The following is a 22,035-nucleotide window of genomic DNA, read 5'->3' on the forward strand; positions in this document are numbered from 1 at the left end:
AGTAATAGAGGGAAATGGAACAACATTTCTGATAATGAGCAACTAAAATTTGGTACACTTGTACTAGCAGTTTACGTGACAGGAGCTATTTCTCAGCTGCTATTTTCACTTTGTTACTAGCAGTATTGATATGTTCTGTGGTGTGGAATGAGGGTAGGAGGGATAGGATCAGAACCTTTTCTTCTCATCCTTCTGGTCACTCATTCCAACTTCAGCACTCTTGAAATTTAGTTTGTGTTACCATTGTGTTGGATGAGTTGGCACAGTAATTCAGAGTATGTCGCCAAATATTATGGACTAACTCTTCAGCTTATGTCAGGTCTGAAGTGTTTTATCATCCTTGAAGTCCATTAGGCTGTCTGGTGTTCCTGCTGATAGCAAGAAGTTGCGCCCTTACATTTAAAACATATTTTTATATTTCTTCACAATGACAGCTTTCAGCTTTTTGGGCTGAAGAAAATAACAATGCTTTGCCGTTGCTCATTAGAGTTTAAAGTGAGCAATGAAAATGAAATCTGAGTCCAAAACCTGTCAACTGAAGTGTTTGAGGTTTTTTTGTTGTTGTGTTTTTGTTTGTTTGTTTGTTTGTTTTAACTCCTAGCCTGCAAGTCCTGGGCAGTCTGCTTCACCACTTCTCAAGCACTGTGCTTCTGTTCTCGAAACTGTGGTAAAAACTGTGCCTGGTCTTCAACAAGCTGTCTTTTTAATTGCAAAAGTGAAATACTTGTCAGGTAATAGTTATATGAATGGTTAGCTATCCACCTCTTTAGTTTCTTTAATAAAAAAAAAATAATAATTTCACACTTTTAAATCATAATGAATATTTTTCTTTCACCGCAGAACACTGCATTACAGCTAAGTTAAGGACATTTGCACTGCCTTTTTTTATGATTTGTATGAGCCTATCTTAATTGTATGGGCACATAAATATGGTGGGTTTTATCTATTGCTTCCAAAAAAGATCACTTATTTTATGTTTTACAGATGGAACAATGGGAAAATATCTTGTCTTTGACTTGGTTTTGATTTCATTTCATAGCCACATAGTACTTGGTATATGAATTTATTCACTAAATGCTCACATTAATTTAAAAAAAATATAAAATTGGTGGACAATTAATAAATGCTCTATATTTAACCTCTGTATTTCACATCAACTACTTTTTCACTTTCTCTTTTTTAACTTCCTAGGGGATATTGAAGCAGCCCATAGTAATCTACATTACTGTCTTGAAAGGAATCCTTCTTATGCAGATGCACACTTACTGATGGCCCAGGTGTATTTGGCTCAAAACAATACTAAACTATGTTCTCAATCCTTGGAACTTTGTCTGAGCTACAATTTTGAGGTGAGTTGGACAAAAGAATGAGACTATTTTATTCGGTCAATCATCTGAAGTTGTATGTTTTTGTATATAATAATTTTTAAAGTGAACTTTTTATGACTCTTCTGCTACAAGTTTAATATCTAAATGTTTCTATGAACATGGTCTCTGAATACATATCAAAGAAATGACCATAAAGGCAAGACTAACACCTTATTGCAACATATTGAAACTGTTCTGAAATATAAAAGAAAGAAATGGTAGCTTTTTCTCAAATTCTTACATAAATATTAAAAACTTGTTATTTAAACAGAATTTGTAATTCTAGGCTAACCTTGCAACAGTCTTTAAAAGCCAACGTAGAAGGACTTGAAGTGTGATCCAATGTTGTTTCTCGACTTTTTGCTCAGATGTTCAATTGCTGATGAAGATACGCACAGATGCGCGAGGGGATCAGAAGGGGTCTGTAGTTACCTCTTGGCAATTCATGCTGCTTTAAGCACTTGAAGTGTTAAGAGAGTAACCATATGCTGTGCTCTCTTCCATTGATGTCACATCTTTGTCCATCTTTTCTGTCCCTTCAGGAGCAAATTTGGTAAACGAAGCACTGTATGAAAAAACTTTCACTGTTTTGCAATAGTCCTCACCAGTTTCATTTCTTGGGGCTAATACATTGCAGTATGGGATTTTTGATTTGTTGACGTCAGTGAAACTTCATGTAGGATTAATGCTGAGTTGGGAGCACTTTACACAGCACTTATTAGGTCTGAGTTGTGCTAAGTCTCTTGACAGAGCTTAGCTGAAAAGTGGCAAACTACCATTTCCTTGCAAGCATGCTCCCATCTTGGTTCCTTCCTCCAAGTGATGCAAGAAAGCTGAAGGTTAACTACCTAGTTAGGAGACACTGACGTGCTTGCAACTTTGTACACAGTTACATTTCCCTTATCGACATTTCCTTTTCATGTGAAGTATGTTTTAAGAAGGTGGAGAAATGGCAAGCAGGACTTGTGTACAATCGTTATTTGGCACTTCTTTTAATTAATAGCCTGATGAAGTGTGCATACAGCAGTGTGGGGGATGTTCAAAATCCCTTAAAAGTCAGTCTAGCTTCAAATAATGCTGTAATAAATGTTTTTCTATCCCAAAGTCTCATCTCACGTAACAGTTTTTCTTTTTTTAATTGAAAACTTAATTATTAGTTTGCATAATCTTTGAAAATTCTAGTATTTTCACAAGGAAATTACTGAAGTTGAAATCAGATATATTTGGAGGAAATAAGGAACTGAGGTCAATATTTAAAAATAGAAATTAAAAATCTTCTTTCAAGGGGTTTCAATATTATGCATAAAGTAAAATTTGGAAACTCCTTACCTCATTACATATTTTTTTTTTTTTTAGGTGAGAGAACATCCTGTTTATCACTTAATTAAGGCCCAAACCCAGAAGAAGATGGGAGAATTATCAGAAGCTATTAAGACCTTACAGATGGCAAAGAATTTGCCTGGAATGAGAAAACCTACAGCTTCCTCAAAAACTAAAGGAAAAAGAATTGAAATTGATGCAAGTGATCGTGTGTCAGTCTTCCTAGAGTTAGTAGAAGCTCATCGTTTGAATGGAGAACCAGTAAGATGGCAGACTTGTTAAGATGTAATACATACCTGAAAACAATTTCCTCTTCCCATTAACAGAAGTGTCTATTCTCATTTGTTCGGAATAGAAAACCATCACCTCTTTTACCAAGAGGATTTGCTTGGTAAAATTTCCAAGGTGTTAATGTCTGACTTGACAGCTTGTACCTTAAATTGTGCAGAGAAAAGAAAGCTACTTGCAGGTGCTCAATTTTGAGTCTATAAAACCCCTTTTAATTTTGAGGAGGAGATACTGTTGATGTTCATTTGCTGGCACATAGATTCCTGTTTTGCTGTCAAATGCTATTAGAAATGTTTTGGGATCATGTCCTTATCTTTGTGTAGCAGCATCCTTACTGTCAGCTGTATTTTAATAAACAGTAGGACGCTACATAAGAATGTAAGAGAAGCCATACAATCATGTAGTTGAAAGCGATGTCTGGAGGTCATCCTGCTCAAAGCAGGACCTGTTAGAGGAAGGTGCTAAAGGCATTGTCCAGTTGAATTTTGAGCATCTCCTTGTATATATGCAATACAAATGTTATTTTCTCTACTAAAACTCTTTTTGGTAGTTCATATCACATAACTTTTATTTACAAAATCAAGAGCTAAAAAATTTTAAATGTTTTAGCGAAAAAAATGGATAGTATGGTTTGGGGGGTTTTTTTGTGGGTTTTTTTGGTTGGTTTTGTGTAATGCCCCTAGATGTTCATTTGCTTATGTTGTCTTTATTTTTGGCTGTTCAGCAACAGGAAATACATTAATTCTATTGGGTTTATTATTTGTAGCATGAAGCTGCTATAATACTGCAAGATGCCATTAATGAATTTTCTGGAACTCCTGAGGAACTAAGAGTTGTGATTGCAAATGCAGATCTGGCAATTGCACAAGGAGATGTTGAACAAGCCTTGACCATGCTCCGAAATATTACACCTGAACAGCCTTACTTTGTACAAGCTAAAGAAAAAATGGCAGATGTTTATCTTCAGTACAGGAAAGATAAGAAGTTATATGCTGGCTGCTATAGGTAAAAGTTTGTGGTGTGTGTGTATATATTTTCCTAGGTGTTTAATGGTAGCACAGTGAGCTCATTTTTTACCTTTCTACTACAATTAAGTCAGAAATATTTAGTGACATAATTTCATTTGAGTAAGTGTTGTAACATTTAAAACCATAATTGGAAGTCCTATTTTGGAAAGATATATCAGATTTTTTTTGTTTCATTTTTCAGAAATAAAAACTAAAACCTGCAGAGGATAAAATTGTTGTGCCCTATTTGTTGTTGTTTAGATACCAATATTGACATGTTAAATATTGAGCAAGATTCTGTCTTTTGTTTCCAGAGAGCTAGTAGAAAAACTGCCAAGTGCTCATACTTTTCTTCTTCTTGGTGATGCATACATGAATATTCAAGAGGTAAGTGCTTGCTGGAGATGAATAGAATGATTGAGTCATTTGTTGACTTTGGCAAGTTGAGACAATGTAACATGCTGACTCTTATTGATTGGTAGTTGGCAAACAGAAACTGCTTTAGGGTGTAAAAAAAACATAATTACTGGCTACAAATGTAACTGTTCTAAGTTCAAAGAAAAAGCTGTTGAAAATGTATTTCTTCTGATAACTGACTGGGTGAAAGTCAAGGAGAGAATTTTAATCTGGAAGAACACTGACGCACAAGACTAACAAAAATCTAAAGTGAGAGCTAAATTAAATTCAGAAAGAAGTCAGAGGTGTTTAGAATAGAGTTCTGAAGCTTGGAATAATTCTAGGTACCTTAGTTCTCATATTGAAAATTTTATTTAAAAATTTTAAATTATTGCATTCTTATATATTTTTTACAACCTTTCGTTCTTGATGAACTGGAAGTGTATTCAGTATTTGTAGAAGACAATGTAGTCAAGCAGACATAGGAATTTGAATGGTAGACATTTAAATTCATATTTTGAAAGAATAGGTTGGGTTAGGACATGCAACTAATAGTTTAGATTCCTAGTTTGGGGATCTGTAGGTGATTAATGGTTGTTTACTTGTTAAAGCTTGTGTGTAGTTTTCTCCTTAATGAAGAATTATAAAGCAAAAGGGAATTTGTTTAGATCTGCTATAACATGGCTAGAGGACAGATATGGATGATTATCCAACACAGTAGTAAGTTTGCATAAGTTCGTTAACTAGTCAAAATAGTAGTAGAGAGATTTCAGTGGAAAAAGAATCAGGTTAATTCAAACTCATTTGTTTGCCATTGTTCTCTCCACATTCTGTTTTAGCGGCTTTACACTTCCAGCAATTTCATAGTGACCATTTTTCTCTGAGAAGCATTGTAGCTTATGAACCAGTAGTACTTGGCAGTCATACCTGGAGGCGTTACCAGATTTTGTTTTCTTCATACCCTTTTTATCTCTAATCCTCGACTTCTGTGTTTATATCTTTTACTGTTGAAGCCTGATGAAGCCATAGAAGTCTACGAGCAGGCCTTGAAGAAAAATCCAAAAGATCCAGCTTTAGCGAGTAAAATTGGAAAAGCCCTAATCAAAACACATAACTATTCAAAGGTATTCTATAAGTACTGCATTAGGCTAATTAAGTATTGTGTTCATTATTGTCAACATGTGGGCTTTGCCTGATTTTGTTTTCAGGTTGGGTAGAAGAAGGATTTCACTTTAAAACGCTGAACAGACTTTTTATCCTGAAAGTAAGTTTGTAGATCCCCTTCAAAATACCTGGCCAAAGGTACAGTTAAACATTGGTGGATACAAATCTGGTGAATTGTAGTTCTGGTGACTTGCAGTTTATGTGTTTTTGGGCCTGCACTCAAAACCATGTTTAATTACTTCTCCATTGACCCAGTCTTGTTATATCTCCTAGCCTTAACATTGTCTAGGAGAGTAGTAATAGAGGCTTTAACTTCTTGTTGTAGGAAAAACAGAAGAAAATGTTTGGGGAAAATTTGCACGAGCAAATGGTTTTATTTGGGCAACCTCAAACTACTGGAGGGTGTGTTCAAACTGTTTTGCGTTTGCAGTGGTAGAATTTTCACTTGCTTCTGTTTAGGTCACTATTACAAGCAGCTCAGTATATGATTCCTATCTTGCTCCATGACACTTTAAACTTTTTTTGTGTATGTGTAATAATCTAATGTACTGTGAGGGTTCCTAGAGTAACTATAGAAGAAAATTGTAATCTGTGTGGTGATGGGTGTTTTATGTGCTTAAATTTTTTTATTTTGAGGCTTCAGCTATATTATCCTTAGGATGCTTAAGCCTAAATAGGTCACCTGCCTGATATTGCACTATTATGCATGTTTAAACATGTTCTATTTTAAAACAATAAAAGTTAATAAAATATTTCAAATTCATTTTGGAAATGTAACTTTTCAACATAATTCCAGTTCTCATTTTTCCCTTTGCTTAAAGAAGTAACATCCTATTTCAAGAGTATTTAAGTTGTTATTTTGAAGTCTTTTGGGTTGTTTGGTTTTTTTTAAATTATGGAATAGTAGTTTATTGATCTGGAGCATAGCTTTTTTTTCTTAAGTAAATATTTGACTTTTTTAATTGATATGATTGTCAGTTTTTATGTTTAAAAATACAGAGAGAGAAGACTCCTTTCTATTAGATAATGTTTAGTTGGTATTTTTAAACTTTTCATTACTTCTTTTATCTTCATGTTTTGCAGGTAGACATTGGGAAAATATTTGTCCTTTGTATACAGTAAAACAGAACTTGTATAATTCCAGTCCGACTGGAGTTATAAACTTCAGCAGCTAATGAAAATGTAGTTTAATTGGCAGTGTTCCTGTCAAAGACAGAATGTGATAATGTGGTTAGGCTATGTAAATGCATATTTATCAAAAAGTGTGTTGTAGTTATTCTATTTATCTTTAATTTGGCATTATATTTTTGGAAGCCTGAACTTACAACCAAATAACACCTTTTTAATATAGTATTTATTAGAAATGACTTGGTTACAGGAGAAGTGAAGAAAGCAGAGAAAACTCTAAGCAGCATGTCATTCAATACCTAGGCAAGGTTGTTGTCTTTAAGATTTATCTTTAAATAATACTCAGATTTTTGTTTCTTCCTTTCAGGCAATCAGTTACTATGAGGCCGCATTGAGAAGCGGTCAACAGAATTTCCTTTGCTATGATTTGGCTGAGCTTTTAATGAAACTGAAGCAATATGAAAAGGCAGAAAAAGTACTTCAGCAAGCTTTAGATCATGAGCCTGGTAGGAATGTTATTAATTTACAGCAAAACATACAATTTCTACTGTTGTTTGTGTTTTCTGTGTGATTCTAAGGAATAAAGAAGTTCCATATAAAACTTTTTTGAACTGTAAACCACAGGAAACTATTAAGTGATAAATGTGAAATGCACTCTAAAATAAACTTCACTTATATTTAAAGGTGCTTTTGCCAGGACTTTTAAACTTGGAACATCTGTGATAAGTGAAGTCAGTAAATACAATAGCAGAGCTCCATACATGCAAGGTTCTTTCTCTTCTGTGCTAACAAATGTTCTGATTCTGAATTGATCAAGTATAGATGAGTTGTTCCTGCTGTTAGGGAATGGTTGTTTAGGTGGTAAATGCTACCTAGTATCCTTCAGAGCAAAGAGATTGAACTGATTGAAGATGTCTCTTAAGACCCTCTTTTACATGTTAGGAATATGCACTTAAAAAGCTAAAACTTTTGGATTTTTTTCCTTGGTTTTGTTAAGAGGCAATTAAGAAGTTTTAAGGTGTTTAGTGTGAGTTATTGAGCTATACCCTTAATTAAGGAAATCTTTTTGCAGTGGTTTAATTATATTTGTTAACTTTTGTGGCTATCTGAATACAGAAACAGTTAGTATTAGCAAGTCTTATTACTAGTCCCTTCTGTAAGTTTTTTCTTATGTCACTATTTTACTGGTCTTTCTTACTGTGCAGGGGAATGTTAGTTTTCTGTCTTGTTTACTTCTTACTGAAAAAATCCTCTCGTTTAACATTATATTCCTGTCTTAGTTAAGCCTTTGAGGATCTGTCTAATTTAATAATCATGCTCAAGACAGCTTGATATCCTAGTGTGGAAAGATAAATTAGCAGTAAATAAAGCTTGTCCCATGTACTTTAAAATCTTCTCTTGCATCTTACAATAAAGCAAAAAGCACATAAGCCAATGTCCTTTTTGTACATCTTTGATATACATGTATTCTCTACATGAAAAAATGTAGATCTCATTGGCTGACTGGGAAAATTATTGAACAGTTTAATATCTTTTTTTAGAAATGCTGAAATGTCCGTCATTTGTGAAAGAAAAATGAAATATAGGAAACGTAGTGGAGGGAATGATTTTACATGGTTGGCTACATGGCCTAATCTCTGATATAGAACAGCATGTCACAATTATAACACTTTGAAGACAGTTTGCTAATAGAGTATAGCTCAATATACTTTTTTTTTTTCAAATTTTAGTAAAGATATAACATGGATTTTGGTGACTTTTTTGTTTTAATGTGGAACTGTGCTAAAGATACCTCTTTGTCAATAGATTAAAATGAATACAAGCCAGGGAGAACTTGTATTCTTCAAATATTATTTTATGCATGTATATTTTAACCATTATTCAAAAGTAGCTTGCTGCTTTTTGAGTAGATTCTGAAATACTTGGTTGAAATAACTCTATTCATGTCTGTTCCAGACTCTCACAAAAGAAAGGTAGTTTGAGGTCTGACTAGAAATTTCATCAAACAGTCTTATGCTTTTCGAATGTACAGTAGCACTCATTGAATCAATTTGGACATTTTTCATTGACTTTGAGGAGGATTTAGACCAGAAGTGTCAGGAGTGACTTTATTTCCTGTCCACTTAAATCAATAGCTTTTCTCTCATGTTTCTGAGAATGCAAATAGACTAGACAGTCAATTTTTTTATCTTCCTTTTGCATCCTTCAATGTCTCTGGCCTTAATTCTCACTCTGTGGGTTGTAATGTTTACTCTGCCCACTAACAACACACAGAGTCAAATCACAATCCTAAATATGTAAGATCAAGCTGTGAACTTTTCACTTAAGCTCTTGCCTGGAGTATGTGGAGAGCTTTGTCTTTCTTTGACTTTAGCAGCATCAGTTCTTACAAGAATAATGTTTGTTTAATGTCATTATTACAGTTAATGAATTATCTTCTCTGATGGAAGATGGACGTTACCAGGTGCTTCTGGCAAAAATTTACAGCAAAATGGAGAAGACTGATGAAGCTATTGTTTCATTACAACAGGTAAATGGGAAAACAAAACCCTATGAAAGCTTGCAATGTTCTCAGTTTTATCCCTGGTTTCACTTTTATCCAAGATTCTAACCATATTATTTTTGTGAATGAGGAAAACACATACATGGTAGGGATAAAGCGTCACTGACTGGTGTGAAATGTAAAGAACATATGTGGTTAGAAAGTCTAAGCTTTTTGTGCGCAGTGTTGTCTGAATTTTAGAGCAGAATGCAGGCTTTTACTGGAAGCCTGCATTCGTATTATGCCTTCATTTGTGTGTGGAGCATAGTTTTAGCAGAGCAGGTAAAACAAAATGGGCTATGGGGACAGCTTGGTTACATATCCTCAGCTCAGCATTGAACACCACTCACAGAACAATTCGGAACAGCTTTCAATGGCTACCTGTAATTTTGTTGTACTGCTGTTTATTTTAAATAGCAATGGTAAGATCTGTTCATACTGGAGTTGAATACTGTCACTCAGACTAAGGCTTGAAAGAACAAAGTTGGAAGCTAGAGATAATTTAATCCATTTAGAAGACACTTTCTCAACATAAAGACTGAGCAAGAGGTTAGGTCAGTACATTCTCTTCCATTATACCTCCACTGTGTTACAGAAACAGTAAGCCTTGGTACCATCTTCTGACTAGCAAGAAAAGTAAACTAGGTAGATTGGTTAGAAAGAGAATTGTACATAGGAGTTAAAATCCTACTGATGTTTCTGTTTAATCTGTTGTTAAATTCTTACTTCTTTTTTCCTCATAATGTACTTTTTTCTTAATCAAAGTTGACTTTTTTCCCCATTCTCCTTTAGTAAACTTCCCCCAAAGCAGTCTACTTCTCTTACTCTTTTCTTTACTTTTATAGTTCTTTCAGGTTTCTCACTATATCACACTTCAAAAACCTTGTGTTTGTCTCTCTCCCCTTTTTTCTTTTGTTGTTGTTTTTGTTACTGCCCTCAAAACTGTCCTTCCTTGTACCTGTTCTCTTTGAAATCTTTTCCTGCTCCTTTTCCTTTTGCTGCCACATTGATTTACACAAAACCAACTATTTTGATTATTTCAGCAGGACTAACTGCTCAGTTATGTTATTGCCTCTTCTTGAACAGGTTTCTTCCCTTGTTTTTCAGAGTGATGTTAGAAGTTCCCCCCAGATTTTACTTTGTTTTAATTCTCCTTCCCTGCTAGGCAAAATGGTAGGGAGGTGAGAAGAAGCAGGATAATATTAGTGTTTCCTTCTCTTCAACTTGTGAACTTTTAAATGAGCGAAGCAGCTCTTCTGAGATTTTATTTCAATGTTAAGATAGTTACAAAACTGCTTGAGCAGAAAGAGGAAATCTCATGTGTGTTAATCGGCTAGAATTCCAGTTGAAATCAAAGAAAACTGATCAGCCATAATCAGATTTAGGCATAGCTGTTTCTTTATCTGCCCTCTTTTGGGGCATCTGCTATTAACAAAGAGCTCGACCTCTGTGCTTCTGCTAGACTTTTCTTAATCACTCCCTAAATGAAGGACCTCAGAAAATAAAGTTTGAAGCTTTTTTACTTCCCTGCCGCTGAGTTTTCTGTGCTTAAGAAAGGAGTTAAGTACATACACCTTCTGGGTTTTGGCCTTTGAGGTCTTGTTTATATACCTTATCAAAAGCTTAATTTTAAGAAAAAAAAAGAAAGGGGAGTGAAAAGGCATGTAACACTTCTATTGAATATTTTTAATGTAGGAAGGTAGCTTGGAGACTAAGGAAGTTCTTAACGGGAACCCACAGAGATGATGATAAAATTGTTCGAAGCAAATCTTTAAGGCTTGTGTGCAAAAGCATTGCTTTTCTCTTTAATAATGAGGATTTATTCAATTGTGTCCTACACTAGCATTTTTTGTGATTACAACTCTGCTAGTAGTTATAAATTGGAACATAACCATTTGAATTGGGGAGGAGATTAGTTATAAATAATGCAAGGCACAGAAATATGGGGGAAATTTAGACCAATAAAAATGTGTCATGTTTGTTCAAATGAATGTATTTGACCTAATTATTCCTTAGATGGAGTATTAAATAAGCTTTTTCATACCACCATTTTCTTCAAGTACACAAGGGGTAAACTGGATCCCTCCCTGGCTTTTTGCTTTAATGTCCTGTTCCTTACGTTTCACAAAACACTGTATGTATGATTATCTTAAAATTATGGTCTGTAAAGTGTAGATTATACATTATTGGATTGACATGAAGTTGTTATAAGGAGTATTTTTAGAACAAGTGTATTGGGATTCCATCTTGAAAGTGTTGAACACTAGGTTGCTTTTCAGCATGTTTTTAATGTGAATTTTGAGGAAGCAAGGCAGTTTGAGACAGGTTGTTGAGGGAGAGATACTGGGGGAGGGTTGTTTTGGTTTGCTTGTTTTCATTGATGTTTTTTATAGTGGAGACATTTTTACCTGCTTTTTTACTATTTGGGGGTTTTCCTCTATCAAATACATAGCATGCTCTAGAACCTTTTAAAAATGTAATTACATTATTTTAAAGTAGATAATACAAAATTCATTCCTTTGAAAAATGTTGACTGTTCACTCCTTTCCCCACACTAGGCTCGGGAATTACAAGCCAGAGTGCTTAAACGGGCTCAAATAGAACAGCTGGATGCAATTCCTGCACAGAAACAGTTAGCGGCTGAAATTTGTGCTGAGATTGCAAAACATTCTACAGCCCAGCGAAACTATGAAAAAGCAATTAAATTTTACAAAGAAGCTCTTGTTCACTGTGAAACCGATAACAAGGTCAGTTCTTCTTCTGACTATTTTGCATTGTTTTTCCATTCAGTTTTGATATCTAGCAATACATTTTTCCAATTATCCACAGTGTAGAAGTATATTTGGAATTATTTCTGCTTTGGTACACATAGAGCCTTGAACTTTGTCCCCTTCATTGCTTATCATGATAAAATAGTTGTACGTACTGCTAAGTTCTGTCTCTTACACAAACTCCTGATTCAAGTGGTGGTCTGCATGCACTCAGAGTTGCCCATTAGATCATGTATTGAGCCTGTCTTCATGTAGCAATTGAGGACATGTAAGGTACAGCACAGTAATAATGGATATTTGTTTCAATCTTGCTTGTTAGCGGCCCTGTGGAATGAAGTCCCAGTGATTTCAGTCAGTTCAGACAATTTCTCTCTCTTCTGTATCTGTTTTAGCAGTTTTAGACTTTTATCTGGACTTGGTAGGATTCTGATTTTAGTCACAAAGTGTTGCTGTTGTTGAGCAGTGATTATTGCACTGCTTCTCTCTTCCCTGTACTGTCTCTTTCCCACAAGCCTGCCTGTTGATAAATGTTGGTAAATTTGAGCTTATTTTTTATCCCCTTCCTTCTCCTTTCACAGCCCTGAGATTTAGAGATAAAAGAGGGAGCACCAAAATTAAGTGTCAACTTTAGTAGTGTTTTTAGATTAAAAATAAATAAATACAATTTTTGTCAAATTTCCACGATATTCTAGCATGTGTTGTATATTTAGGTGTATGTGAAGACTTCTTATTTTGCTGCTTCTTACTGCACAGCTGTCAGATTCACCAGCTGCTAAATTACAAATGTATCACCCAGTTTTAATACTTGAACTTGTGTGTTATGGTTTCAAGAATCTAGGTCCTTCCTAAAACTACAGCTTCAGCATTTTTGAGACAGGATTTCCTCAAGGCATCTTGTAAGAATGATGAAGGGGAAAAAAAAATAATTCAGGAGAAGAATAAAAACATCTTTAAAATCTTCAAAGGAGGTGACTTCCCCATTCTATCTTTATGAGCGAGGAGACTGCCTGTCATAGTACAGGTACAGCTATGGCTTTTGTGGTATGCCATCCCAGTAATTCAGTATCAAAGCCTTAACCTTTTTTTTTTTTCCTTTCACACCAGTACTGAAATACCAGCATGGCATTTCCCTTCAATTCTTGCTAAAATCATACTAGTGAGAGATTCCCATTGTCACAAGATATGCTGTGCACTGACATTTGTACTGAATATCTCTGTTAGATGCACTTACTGGAGATGTTTGCTTTAATCCTACTTCACTAGCAACACAGAATACAATGACATCTTAGAAAACCTAAGACTGAATTTCTGATTAAGAACTTATTCCCTCCTTAGAGTACTGAAAGCAAAATACTTTTGGTTACCCACAACTAGTATAAATGAGTCATCTTACTCTATTTCTATAGTTTTAGTAGATTTGAATGTGTTTTCTTCCCTTGATTTTTAAAAGCATTGCTAGTACAAGGTTGGAATTGAATTCTTTTAAATCCTAAAATATTAATTTGAGCTGTTAAAACACCTGCCTTTTTCTTGATGTCTTCACAGAGTTTACTTTCCTTAAAATTATATATGAAAGTATTGGAAATTCCTTTGAAGCTATCTGTACCTTGTTTCATCAGAACAAAATCTCCTGTATTCTAGCCAAAGTAAACCAAGCCAGATTTGAAATGTTGCATTAAACATATTATTCACCTAAATGTGAAAAGATTGCCACCCATGTCATAAGGGTTTTGGGTTGTGTTGTTTCATTTTACATAGTTAAATCTGGTAGGCAATACCCTGCCTCATTTCTCTGACCAGATAAGAGGCAAGGCAGTTTCCAGATGCAGACTTGAAGTGGATCACAGACTGCATCAAGGACATCATTTCACAGTATCATTGTTTTTGGGTTGGGGGTGAAAATTTAGAAACCACTTCGAGTCACTAGAATCTAGTAGAAGTCCAGTTTAACTGGCATCGTTCTCTGACTTGCCCAAGGCAGGAAGCGTTCCTTGACTAGCAGACTGCTTTTTGGTCTTCCACTGTGTTACAGTTGAATATGTAAATAACAGGAAGTAGGAAGAAAACAGTTGTTAAATATTATGGAAGTTGCCTTCATATCCTGAACAGGATGTTCAAAACACTATTTTGATTCAGAAGTGCCTTTCGCAAGCGTAACCAGAGAGAGAATTGTGATGCAATTCTAAATGCCTCCTTTTGGGGGGAAAAAAAAAAAAATCAAAACACCATATGGAATTAAGCAGGAGTGACATTGCTTACTGTTTGTCTACTGCTAATTTTACTTTGTGATTTGTTTAACTCCTGTTTGCTTCAATGGGAACTTGATTAAATCTGTGGTAACTCTTGTGTTTATAAACTTTTCTGTGGCATTTTATTGAGAATAGTCTATGATGCATCTTAAGGATGCATGCTTATATACATTTCAGTTTGTTAATATTTATTCTGCAGTTGCTTTTCAGAAATGGATCCATACACAGTCTTAATGTGGTAGGTTTGGAAATGCAAATAAGAAAACTGTTTCTGCTGGAATTTGCTTATACTCCAGAACTAATTGGTGAATGTTAATGAGGTATTTGCTTGTGTCAGTGAATTTAAAACTACTTGCACTTACATTTTTTTCCAAGAAAATTATTCTTACCAAAATACTGTAGTCTTCAGAGCAATACTCTCTAAGCAGCTGTGTTTTCAACCTACCTCCAGAATATCCTTCTGAAGAAGAAAAGTTTATCTGTTTAAAGGTGAGGGAATGGAAACTAATTAAATTACTTGACCAAGAGCCCACAGGAAACAACAGAGAAAGCTCTCTCTTTAGAAGAGAAACAAATTTTCCCTGAGGCTCTGAAATCCCAGGTTAATACTTGTAGAATTGAACCAGCTTCTTCATCTTTTGAATTACATATAGTTAAATATTTTAATATACAGGCAATGTTGGAACTTGCACGTTTGTATCTTGCACAAGATGATACCGATGCCTGTCAACATCAGTGTTCCTTACTACTGAAGAATGACCAAGATAATGAAGCAGCAACAATGGTATGTGCTATTATACTAATCCTGTATCAGAAGTTTTTTTGAAGTTTGTGTGTCTGCAATGTGATGAGTCCATAAAATATTACTTTTAAGAAAGCCTACAGCTTCTGATTTCAAACATGTGAAAAATCCATTGGAACAAAATGTTTTTCTGTTTATGCTAGATAATGATTCAATATGAAGTTTCTAGCAATCATAGCCTTCATTCTATCTCAATGCAAAAATGTGTCTTTAAAAGTACTAGTAGAGGAAAAAGTAGTAGTTGTAATATTGGCTAAAGCATGGCTTAATGCATGTTCTATTAACAATTGACTAATGGTCAGGGAAGAAGTTATTTTTCCAGCACAGTAATATTAAAGCAAGTATCTAAAAAAAAAACTTCCAGAAGAAAAGAACTGTGTTCTTAAGGTGGTTTTACATCCTTATATAATCATAGTAATCATATTCCTACTTAACCATTTCTAATCACAGCTGCAGATTCTCTGTACAGGATTTGTATACTTCTTGGCTTAAAAGACAACTCAGTAGACCGAGCAACTTTTGATTTAACAAGTTAGGAGCAAAATTATTTTAAGTTGAGAATCATATATTTTCTCACAGCAGTCTAACATCTGGAATTTATCCTAGTATGGTGCAAGAACAGGAATAATAGCACTCTTAATGTATGTTATTAAATCTACTCTTTATTTGTTTTACTTCCACTGCTGAAGTGGGCTATCATCTTTCTTTTTCCCTAACTTTAAACTAACTTTGCTTTGTATATACTTAATCTGCATTTATAGAAAATAAAATTAGAAGTAAAACTGTACAAGTAAAAAAAAAACCCCAACATATTTGAAAGGTACATCAAAGTGTTTAATTTTCTTTTAATTTTTACCTTAAGTGAAAAGTTGAGATATGAGCCTGTACCTGCTCATTAACCTGTGTGTCTGTATATAGTGTTTATTTTCCAGAGAGTAATGAAAAACCCAACTCAGTTCACTACTTGTGCAATTCCTGCAGCACTTAAAAGCTATAGTTTCAGCTCCCCACTTCACAGAACTAGAGTTCATTATAAACCACAATTTACAATGTTTTGTTTTGTTTTCTCTATATTGGTCAATGCTGTAGATGATGGCCGATCTCATGTTCAGGAAGCAAGATTATGAACAAGCTGTCTTTCATTTCCAGCAGCTCCTAGAACGCAAGCCAGGTGAATATTTAGCAGTGATATTTTTAATTCTTTCTGATACATAGTTCCAATGAGGTAGAGGAATAAATATCTAAAAAAATACTTTGTATGATTAAAAAGAATGTGCGATTTATAATGTAATGGATACTAAAACCGAAGACCATTACTGTATATAAAAACATAAAGCTATTGTAGGGGAAGACGAGAAAATTATTTCTTATAGATATAGTAATTTACTTTGCTGCAATGTAATGTACATTGTTTACCTCCAGCCAAATATAGCTAGGGTGTTATGTACTTGTAACTGTGAAGCACTTTCTCTTGTGTGTAGATACCAAGTGCGTGAACACAAAGCTAGCATTTTATTTCAAGATTAATAAAGGAAACTTGTCTTGGACAGGAATAAGTTTCTTCTAGCAATTTGCAAATTATGACCAGAGAGAAATCTATTAAAATAGTACTATAATGAATGTAAAGCTTTCTAGTGGACTTTGTGAAAAAAGTTTTGACAGTACAGCAAATGTTTTCATTTGAGTGCTTTTGAAAGTGAAGTACAATTATACTTATCTTTGTACACGTTTTTATAAAAGTATTGCAAGTATCACTTGGTATCTTCATTCTTGCTAACATGTGGTTACTGAGTAATATGCCTTATGTATTACACCATATATAATTTTTGTATGTGAAAAAAACAACGCAGGCTCTTTATTTCTTAAGCTATTTATACAGCAAATAACTAGAATTACAATGTCCTAATTTTTTGTATATTTAGATAACTATGCAACCCTTTCACAATTAATTGATCTGTTAAGAAGAGCTGGGAAACTAGAAGAAGTCCCAAGATTTCTTTTAATGGCTGAAAAACATTCTTCCAGAACAAAGCTTGAACCAGGATTTCACTACTGCAAAGGACTGTATCTTTGGTACTTCCAATTATAAATAAGATAAGGTTTATTTGATGATGTATTAACTTTCTCATCATCCATTATCATTCAAAGGTGGTACATATAGTGTGATAAGTAATATAGCACTGCTTTCCTAATTACTTAAGGTGGTAGGATTTTAGGAAAGGTCTCCTTTTCTGTTCTGAAATACTTTCCAATGAGCTCCTCTTTAAAATGAAGCTGTTATCTGTCTCGCATACATCTTTCATATTTCCTGCTTGTTAAAAGGGATATTCTTGCTGATTCAAAAATACAATATTATTTATTTTCAAATTTTAGAATTTATCAGATTGGTTTTGGTCTGCAAAAAACAAGTTCCGTGCAATAGTATGTGTGCTGTTCAAACCCTGCATTATCAGTGTGTGCAAGTGTGTCATCTGTTTTTAAATACTTGGGTTTCTTCTGGGATTGTTGGGTGGGATTTGTTGCAGCTAATTTCACTTGCCCAGCTTTAAATATTTTAATTATCTGTCTAGGTATACAGGTGAACCAAATGATGCACTCCGGCATTTTAATAAAGCTCGAAAGGACAGTGACTGGGGACAGAATGCAGTCTACAACATGATTGAAATTTGTTTGAACCCAGATAATGAAACTGTGGGTGGTGAAGTCTTCGAAAATCTGGATGCTGACATAGGGTAAGTGAATGAAATAAATATTGCTTGGGTTCTTCTGTCATCCCCTTCCTCTGCAGCCCCTTAATAAAGTGCCTTAATTTAAATTGCTAGAACTTTAAGCGTATCTAATGCTTTGAATAGTCTACTTACTATATTGTGAGAGACCATCCTACACTATAATAAGTCAGTCTCAAGCAGAAAATATAGAAGATTTTATCTGGAATCCTGGTCACTTGCAGTGTTAAAAAGAGCTTGTTAGGTTGGAACTGCTGTTGTTACAGAAGAGAATCAATGTAGAATTCCTATATAACAGAGCTGTCTTGTACAAAATGGTGTGCCTGTAGCATGGAATTGGTACTAGCTTGTAATTAATTTGGCGTATATTAAAAAAATAAGCTTTTACAAGCACTTTCTTTCTGATAACAGTAATTCAACAGAGAAGCAGGAGTCCGTGCAGTTGGCTGTAAGAACAGCAGAAAATCTTCTGAAGGAACTCAAGCCTCAGACCATTCAGGGTCACATTCAGCTGCGAATCATGGAAAATTATTGTCTCATGGCAACCAAACAAAAATCAAGTGTTGAACGAGCACTGAACACTTTCACTGAAATAGTAGTGGCTGAGGTTAGTAACCTGTCTCATTTCCTCAGTCTTCTCTTTCACACTTACTACATTTTTTTTTAACTAGTCTCACAGTTAACTTTCAGGAATAGTGGCATGTGTTAGTGCTATTTGTTCTAAGGATTTTTTTGCCTATTCAAGAATATTTTATATAAAATTTGAAAAAAAACCATGCTGAAATAACATGGTTTAGAGGTTTTCAAGTGGATTGCAAATTTATAACTCAACTAAATGGTAACATTGCCAGTTACTGAAATGTGGATAGGCTATTTGGTTCAAGTTGCTGGGTCTGCTTTTTAATTCCCAGTCTTGCCAGCAGCGTGTCTGATGATAGAAGTCTATACAATACCTTCATTCTGTAAGCAAAAGGAAATAAATATAAGCTGCCTTCATGTACTTCATGGCAATTTGACAGAATTTAGATTCCAGGGCAAGATTATCCATCTGCTTAAAATTCATCCTTATGATGGAAATCTTCATTATTTTATAGCTACTTGTAGTCATTAGCTTTAGGATTAACAACAGATACTTTTGCTACCAGCACCTTTCAACAGATTTTATTTAAGCACATGTGGACACATCTAATCCACCAGAATGCCAAGAAATACTTAACTACCCATTAACTGTGTGCTAAACTGCTTCTTGGCTAAGCTGAGTATACTGGTGCTTACCTTGTGTGTAAGGCAGTTATGAGAATCACAAACAAGGTCCCTCTACCTTCAGTACTGGCTTCCCAGTCTTGCTCAGAGTTGATCTGAGGTCCTGTGAATATTGAATGTTTTTTGACACGGTGACACAGTTCCAGCAGGAAGAAAATGCTCCAGTCTATTTAGTCTTCTCTTCAGGGTTGCATAAAGTATACAGTTTTAATCTCTTCAGACTTTAGAGGTTATTGATCCATGCTAGGTGTGACTATTGAGGGAGAGGGGGGACGAGCTGATCCTTATGCAGAAGAGGGGGTTTTGGTGGGGTCTTTTTTCTTTAACCCACTATGGCAAGCCTATTTACAGCACAACCCTACAAAGAAGTGTAAAGGCAGAATGCCAATAGTGAGGCAGGAACACTGAGAGGGAGAAAGAGGCTTTTAAGTTAGCTGCTAATAGAACTACTCTCTGCATTTAGGAAGCAGTTTCAGGATGTGAGCCCCATTCTCATCTATACCCTGTGCTAATAAAGGCAGGATTTTAAAAATCACACTTGCTCCTGCACTTCTTACTGCTTGCTTGAGGCTCTTGCATAGAATGGTGGCTTTTAAGAATCCTGTTTGCTATACATAGCTTCTGGATATGGGCAGTGTAGACTTACATTTTTAGGAGCTGTACACCTAATAATAGGAATTGGTGTCCCTGTTATTGTTATTTGACAGGAACTGCTAAAAGTAGAAAATACCACTTGTAACTTCAAGTGAGTTCAGTTTCTATCTGAAGTATTTATTTGTGTATCAAAAGGATAGATCTTGATGGTATCAGAATGTTTCTTGCTGAGACGAAATACCTGTGGATGCTTTCAACGTTTCCTGAGCCTGAAGAAGATTGTTTTGAGCCCAAACTTCTGTTCAGCCTCTTAATTAATGTGGTGTTTATCATGATTAGTCTTACAGAAATAATCATAGCACTAGATGTTACATGTTACAAACATGTTTTCCATCTATCTTTATTTCCTGAGATTTAGCTTTTAGTTTAGATACCTGGTGAAAGTCTTATTTAAAAAAAAAAGAAAAAAGTTAAAAGCAAAATAAAAAAGCACTAAGCAGTCACTATGGTTTTTACTGCAGAAGGATCATATACCAGCACTTTTGGGAATGGCCACAGCCTACATGATCTTGAAACAGACTCCACGAGCCAGAAATCAGTTAAAACGGATTTCAAAAATGAGCTGGAATCCCATTGATGCAGAGGAGTTTGAAAAGAGTTGGCTTCTGCTTGCAGATATATATATTCAATCTGCTAAATATGATATGGCAGGTGAATTATTAAAACGGTGCCTTCGTCATAACAGGGTAAGTGAATGTACATTAAAAGTAACCTTAGTAACCTTTTATTTTAATTCTTCTAATGTTTAGTTTTCCTCTGAAAAAGGATTTTGAATTGCATTTCTTTTTCCAATTGCCTGGTATTTCACTTATTAAGGAGAAGTAGACCGAAACAAGCCAGGAAACCAGCAACTTTACACTGAAGGGTAGTAAACAAATCTGTGAATGCTGCTTAGTCATTTTTATTCATATTCTGTAATAACTTATGCCAGTTTTAGCTGTGGTGACACTAGAAGCTTAAGGTGTTTATAGAGCATCAGAGGTGCATGTTACTGAGTCTTGCAAACCTGATGAAGAAAAATGTAGCCATATAAATTTTGGAAACTTGCTCCATTTATTAAGAGATGTTATCTTCGTATCTTAAAATATGTTTTTAAACATTTATGTTCATAAGCCTGCTACTATACAAGAGTTTTTTGTTTGGGGTTTTTTTTTTAATGCTAGTATTAATTCTCTGCTGTGAAGATACTGTCTGGTAGATTGTCTGGGGACAAGCTCTGATGTTCTTGCCTCAGGGTTTCTGAGCTGGCAAACTGCCTAATACTCTGCTTTGACTATAGGAACAAGGACAGATCTTAGCTTGTGTGCTTTTTTTTCATTTTGTCCCTTTTTGCTTACCACATTTTTCCATCTATACACTTCACTTTCCTTCACATGAGGCACATCCAATAGGCTAGTTTTCCATAGATACTATGCTGCAGGTTCAGGATACTGTTTATAGTGCACAGATTTGGTTTAGAAAAGGACCTGATGCTGTATATTTCTTTTTCTGAATTCATCAGTATAGAAGATAAGGTTCATTATTCAGTCACATTTCTACAACCTCCTTGAGAGGTAGACTTTTTTGAACTTGTACTCTTTTTATTTCTAAATACAAAATCAAGAGGCAGCTGCAACAGTTCTTGGTATAATGGTATCATGTACCTCTGCAGAGATGCCTCTTAAAATAGGATGTACTCAATTTCATTTTTACAGAAAATGAGTTTGAATTTAGTTAAGAAAAAATTCTACCTTAAGGTCAGTTACACACTTGTCCAGATGGCCAAGGGAAGTTGCAAAATCCATACCACTGGAGGATAAATATGAGTCATCTCCCAAAACAAGATATACCTTGAAATAGATGGTCAGTTGAGCAGGTATGTACCACAAATGACACTTTGTTGCAGAAATTCCAAGCGGCTCCAAAAACATAGCCTACCAAGTAATTTGTTTTCTTCTAAAAAGTTTGGGACCCATGAGGGGCTTAGATAAACAAGTTCTGCTTGATAGGAAGGAGGATGGCAAATTAGAAGTCTGGTTCCTTAAAACAGCACAGTAAAGATACTGATGTTTCTCCAACTTGTATGCAAAGCAGCTAAGCAGGACTTGTACTATACAAATAGGTGTTGAATATTTTAGATCTTAACAAATCTTGTTAATTCACAAGACAGTATTTTGTGTGGTATTCTCCAATTTGGAAGATTTTATTAGATTGAGAAAACACGTTATTGTGATGAATTAGTTTTTAGGATTGTTTTTATCATCCAGAATCGAATGATATGGATATATGTGCGTGTATATATATAATTTAAGTAAGTGTGTTGGGTGAAAACTTCATAAGTCTGGTATCTTGTAATACAGGTTTGTTTTGATTTTAAAA

At 34.7% G+C, this 22,035-nt stretch overlaps 1 protein-coding gene across 1 annotated transcript in view; it reads left to right on the plus strand.

Annotated features, from left to right (window-relative positions):
• TTC21B (tetratricopeptide repeat domain 21B) overlaps positions 1–22,035 on the plus strand; it is a 40,555-nt gene that overhangs the window by 13,571 nt on the left and 4,949 nt on the right. Inside the window, exons 12-26 of the mRNA XM_010567404.1 lie at positions 602–731; positions 1,192–1,349; positions 2,724–2,948; positions 3,742–3,980; positions 4,297–4,369; positions 5,392–5,502; positions 7,038–7,176; positions 9,094–9,200; positions 11,771–11,959; positions 14,906–15,016; positions 16,124–16,205; positions 16,957–17,107; positions 17,605–17,766; positions 18,172–18,367; positions 20,139–20,363. Of these exons, the coding sequence (XP_010565706.1) occupies positions 602–731; positions 1,192–1,349; positions 2,724–2,948; positions 3,742–3,980; positions 4,297–4,369; positions 5,392–5,502; positions 7,038–7,176; positions 9,094–9,200; positions 11,771–11,959; positions 14,906–15,016; positions 16,124–16,205; positions 16,957–17,107; positions 17,605–17,766; positions 18,172–18,367; positions 20,139–20,363 (2,298 nt within the window). The remainder of the gene's footprint in view (positions 1–601; positions 732–1,191; positions 1,350–2,723; positions 2,949–3,741; positions 3,981–4,296; positions 4,370–5,391; positions 5,503–7,037; positions 7,177–9,093; positions 9,201–11,770; positions 11,960–14,905; positions 15,017–16,123; positions 16,206–16,956; positions 17,108–17,604; positions 17,767–18,171; positions 18,368–20,138; positions 20,364–22,035) is intronic.

This window comes from Haliaeetus leucocephalus, unplaced genomic scaffold (genome assembly GCF_000737465.1).
Source record: "Haliaeetus leucocephalus isolate CR32 unplaced genomic scaffold, Haliaeetus_leucocephalus-4.0 Scaffold1, whole genome shotgun sequence".
NCBI lineage: Eukaryota > Metazoa > Chordata > Aves > Accipitriformes > Accipitridae > Haliaeetus > Haliaeetus leucocephalus.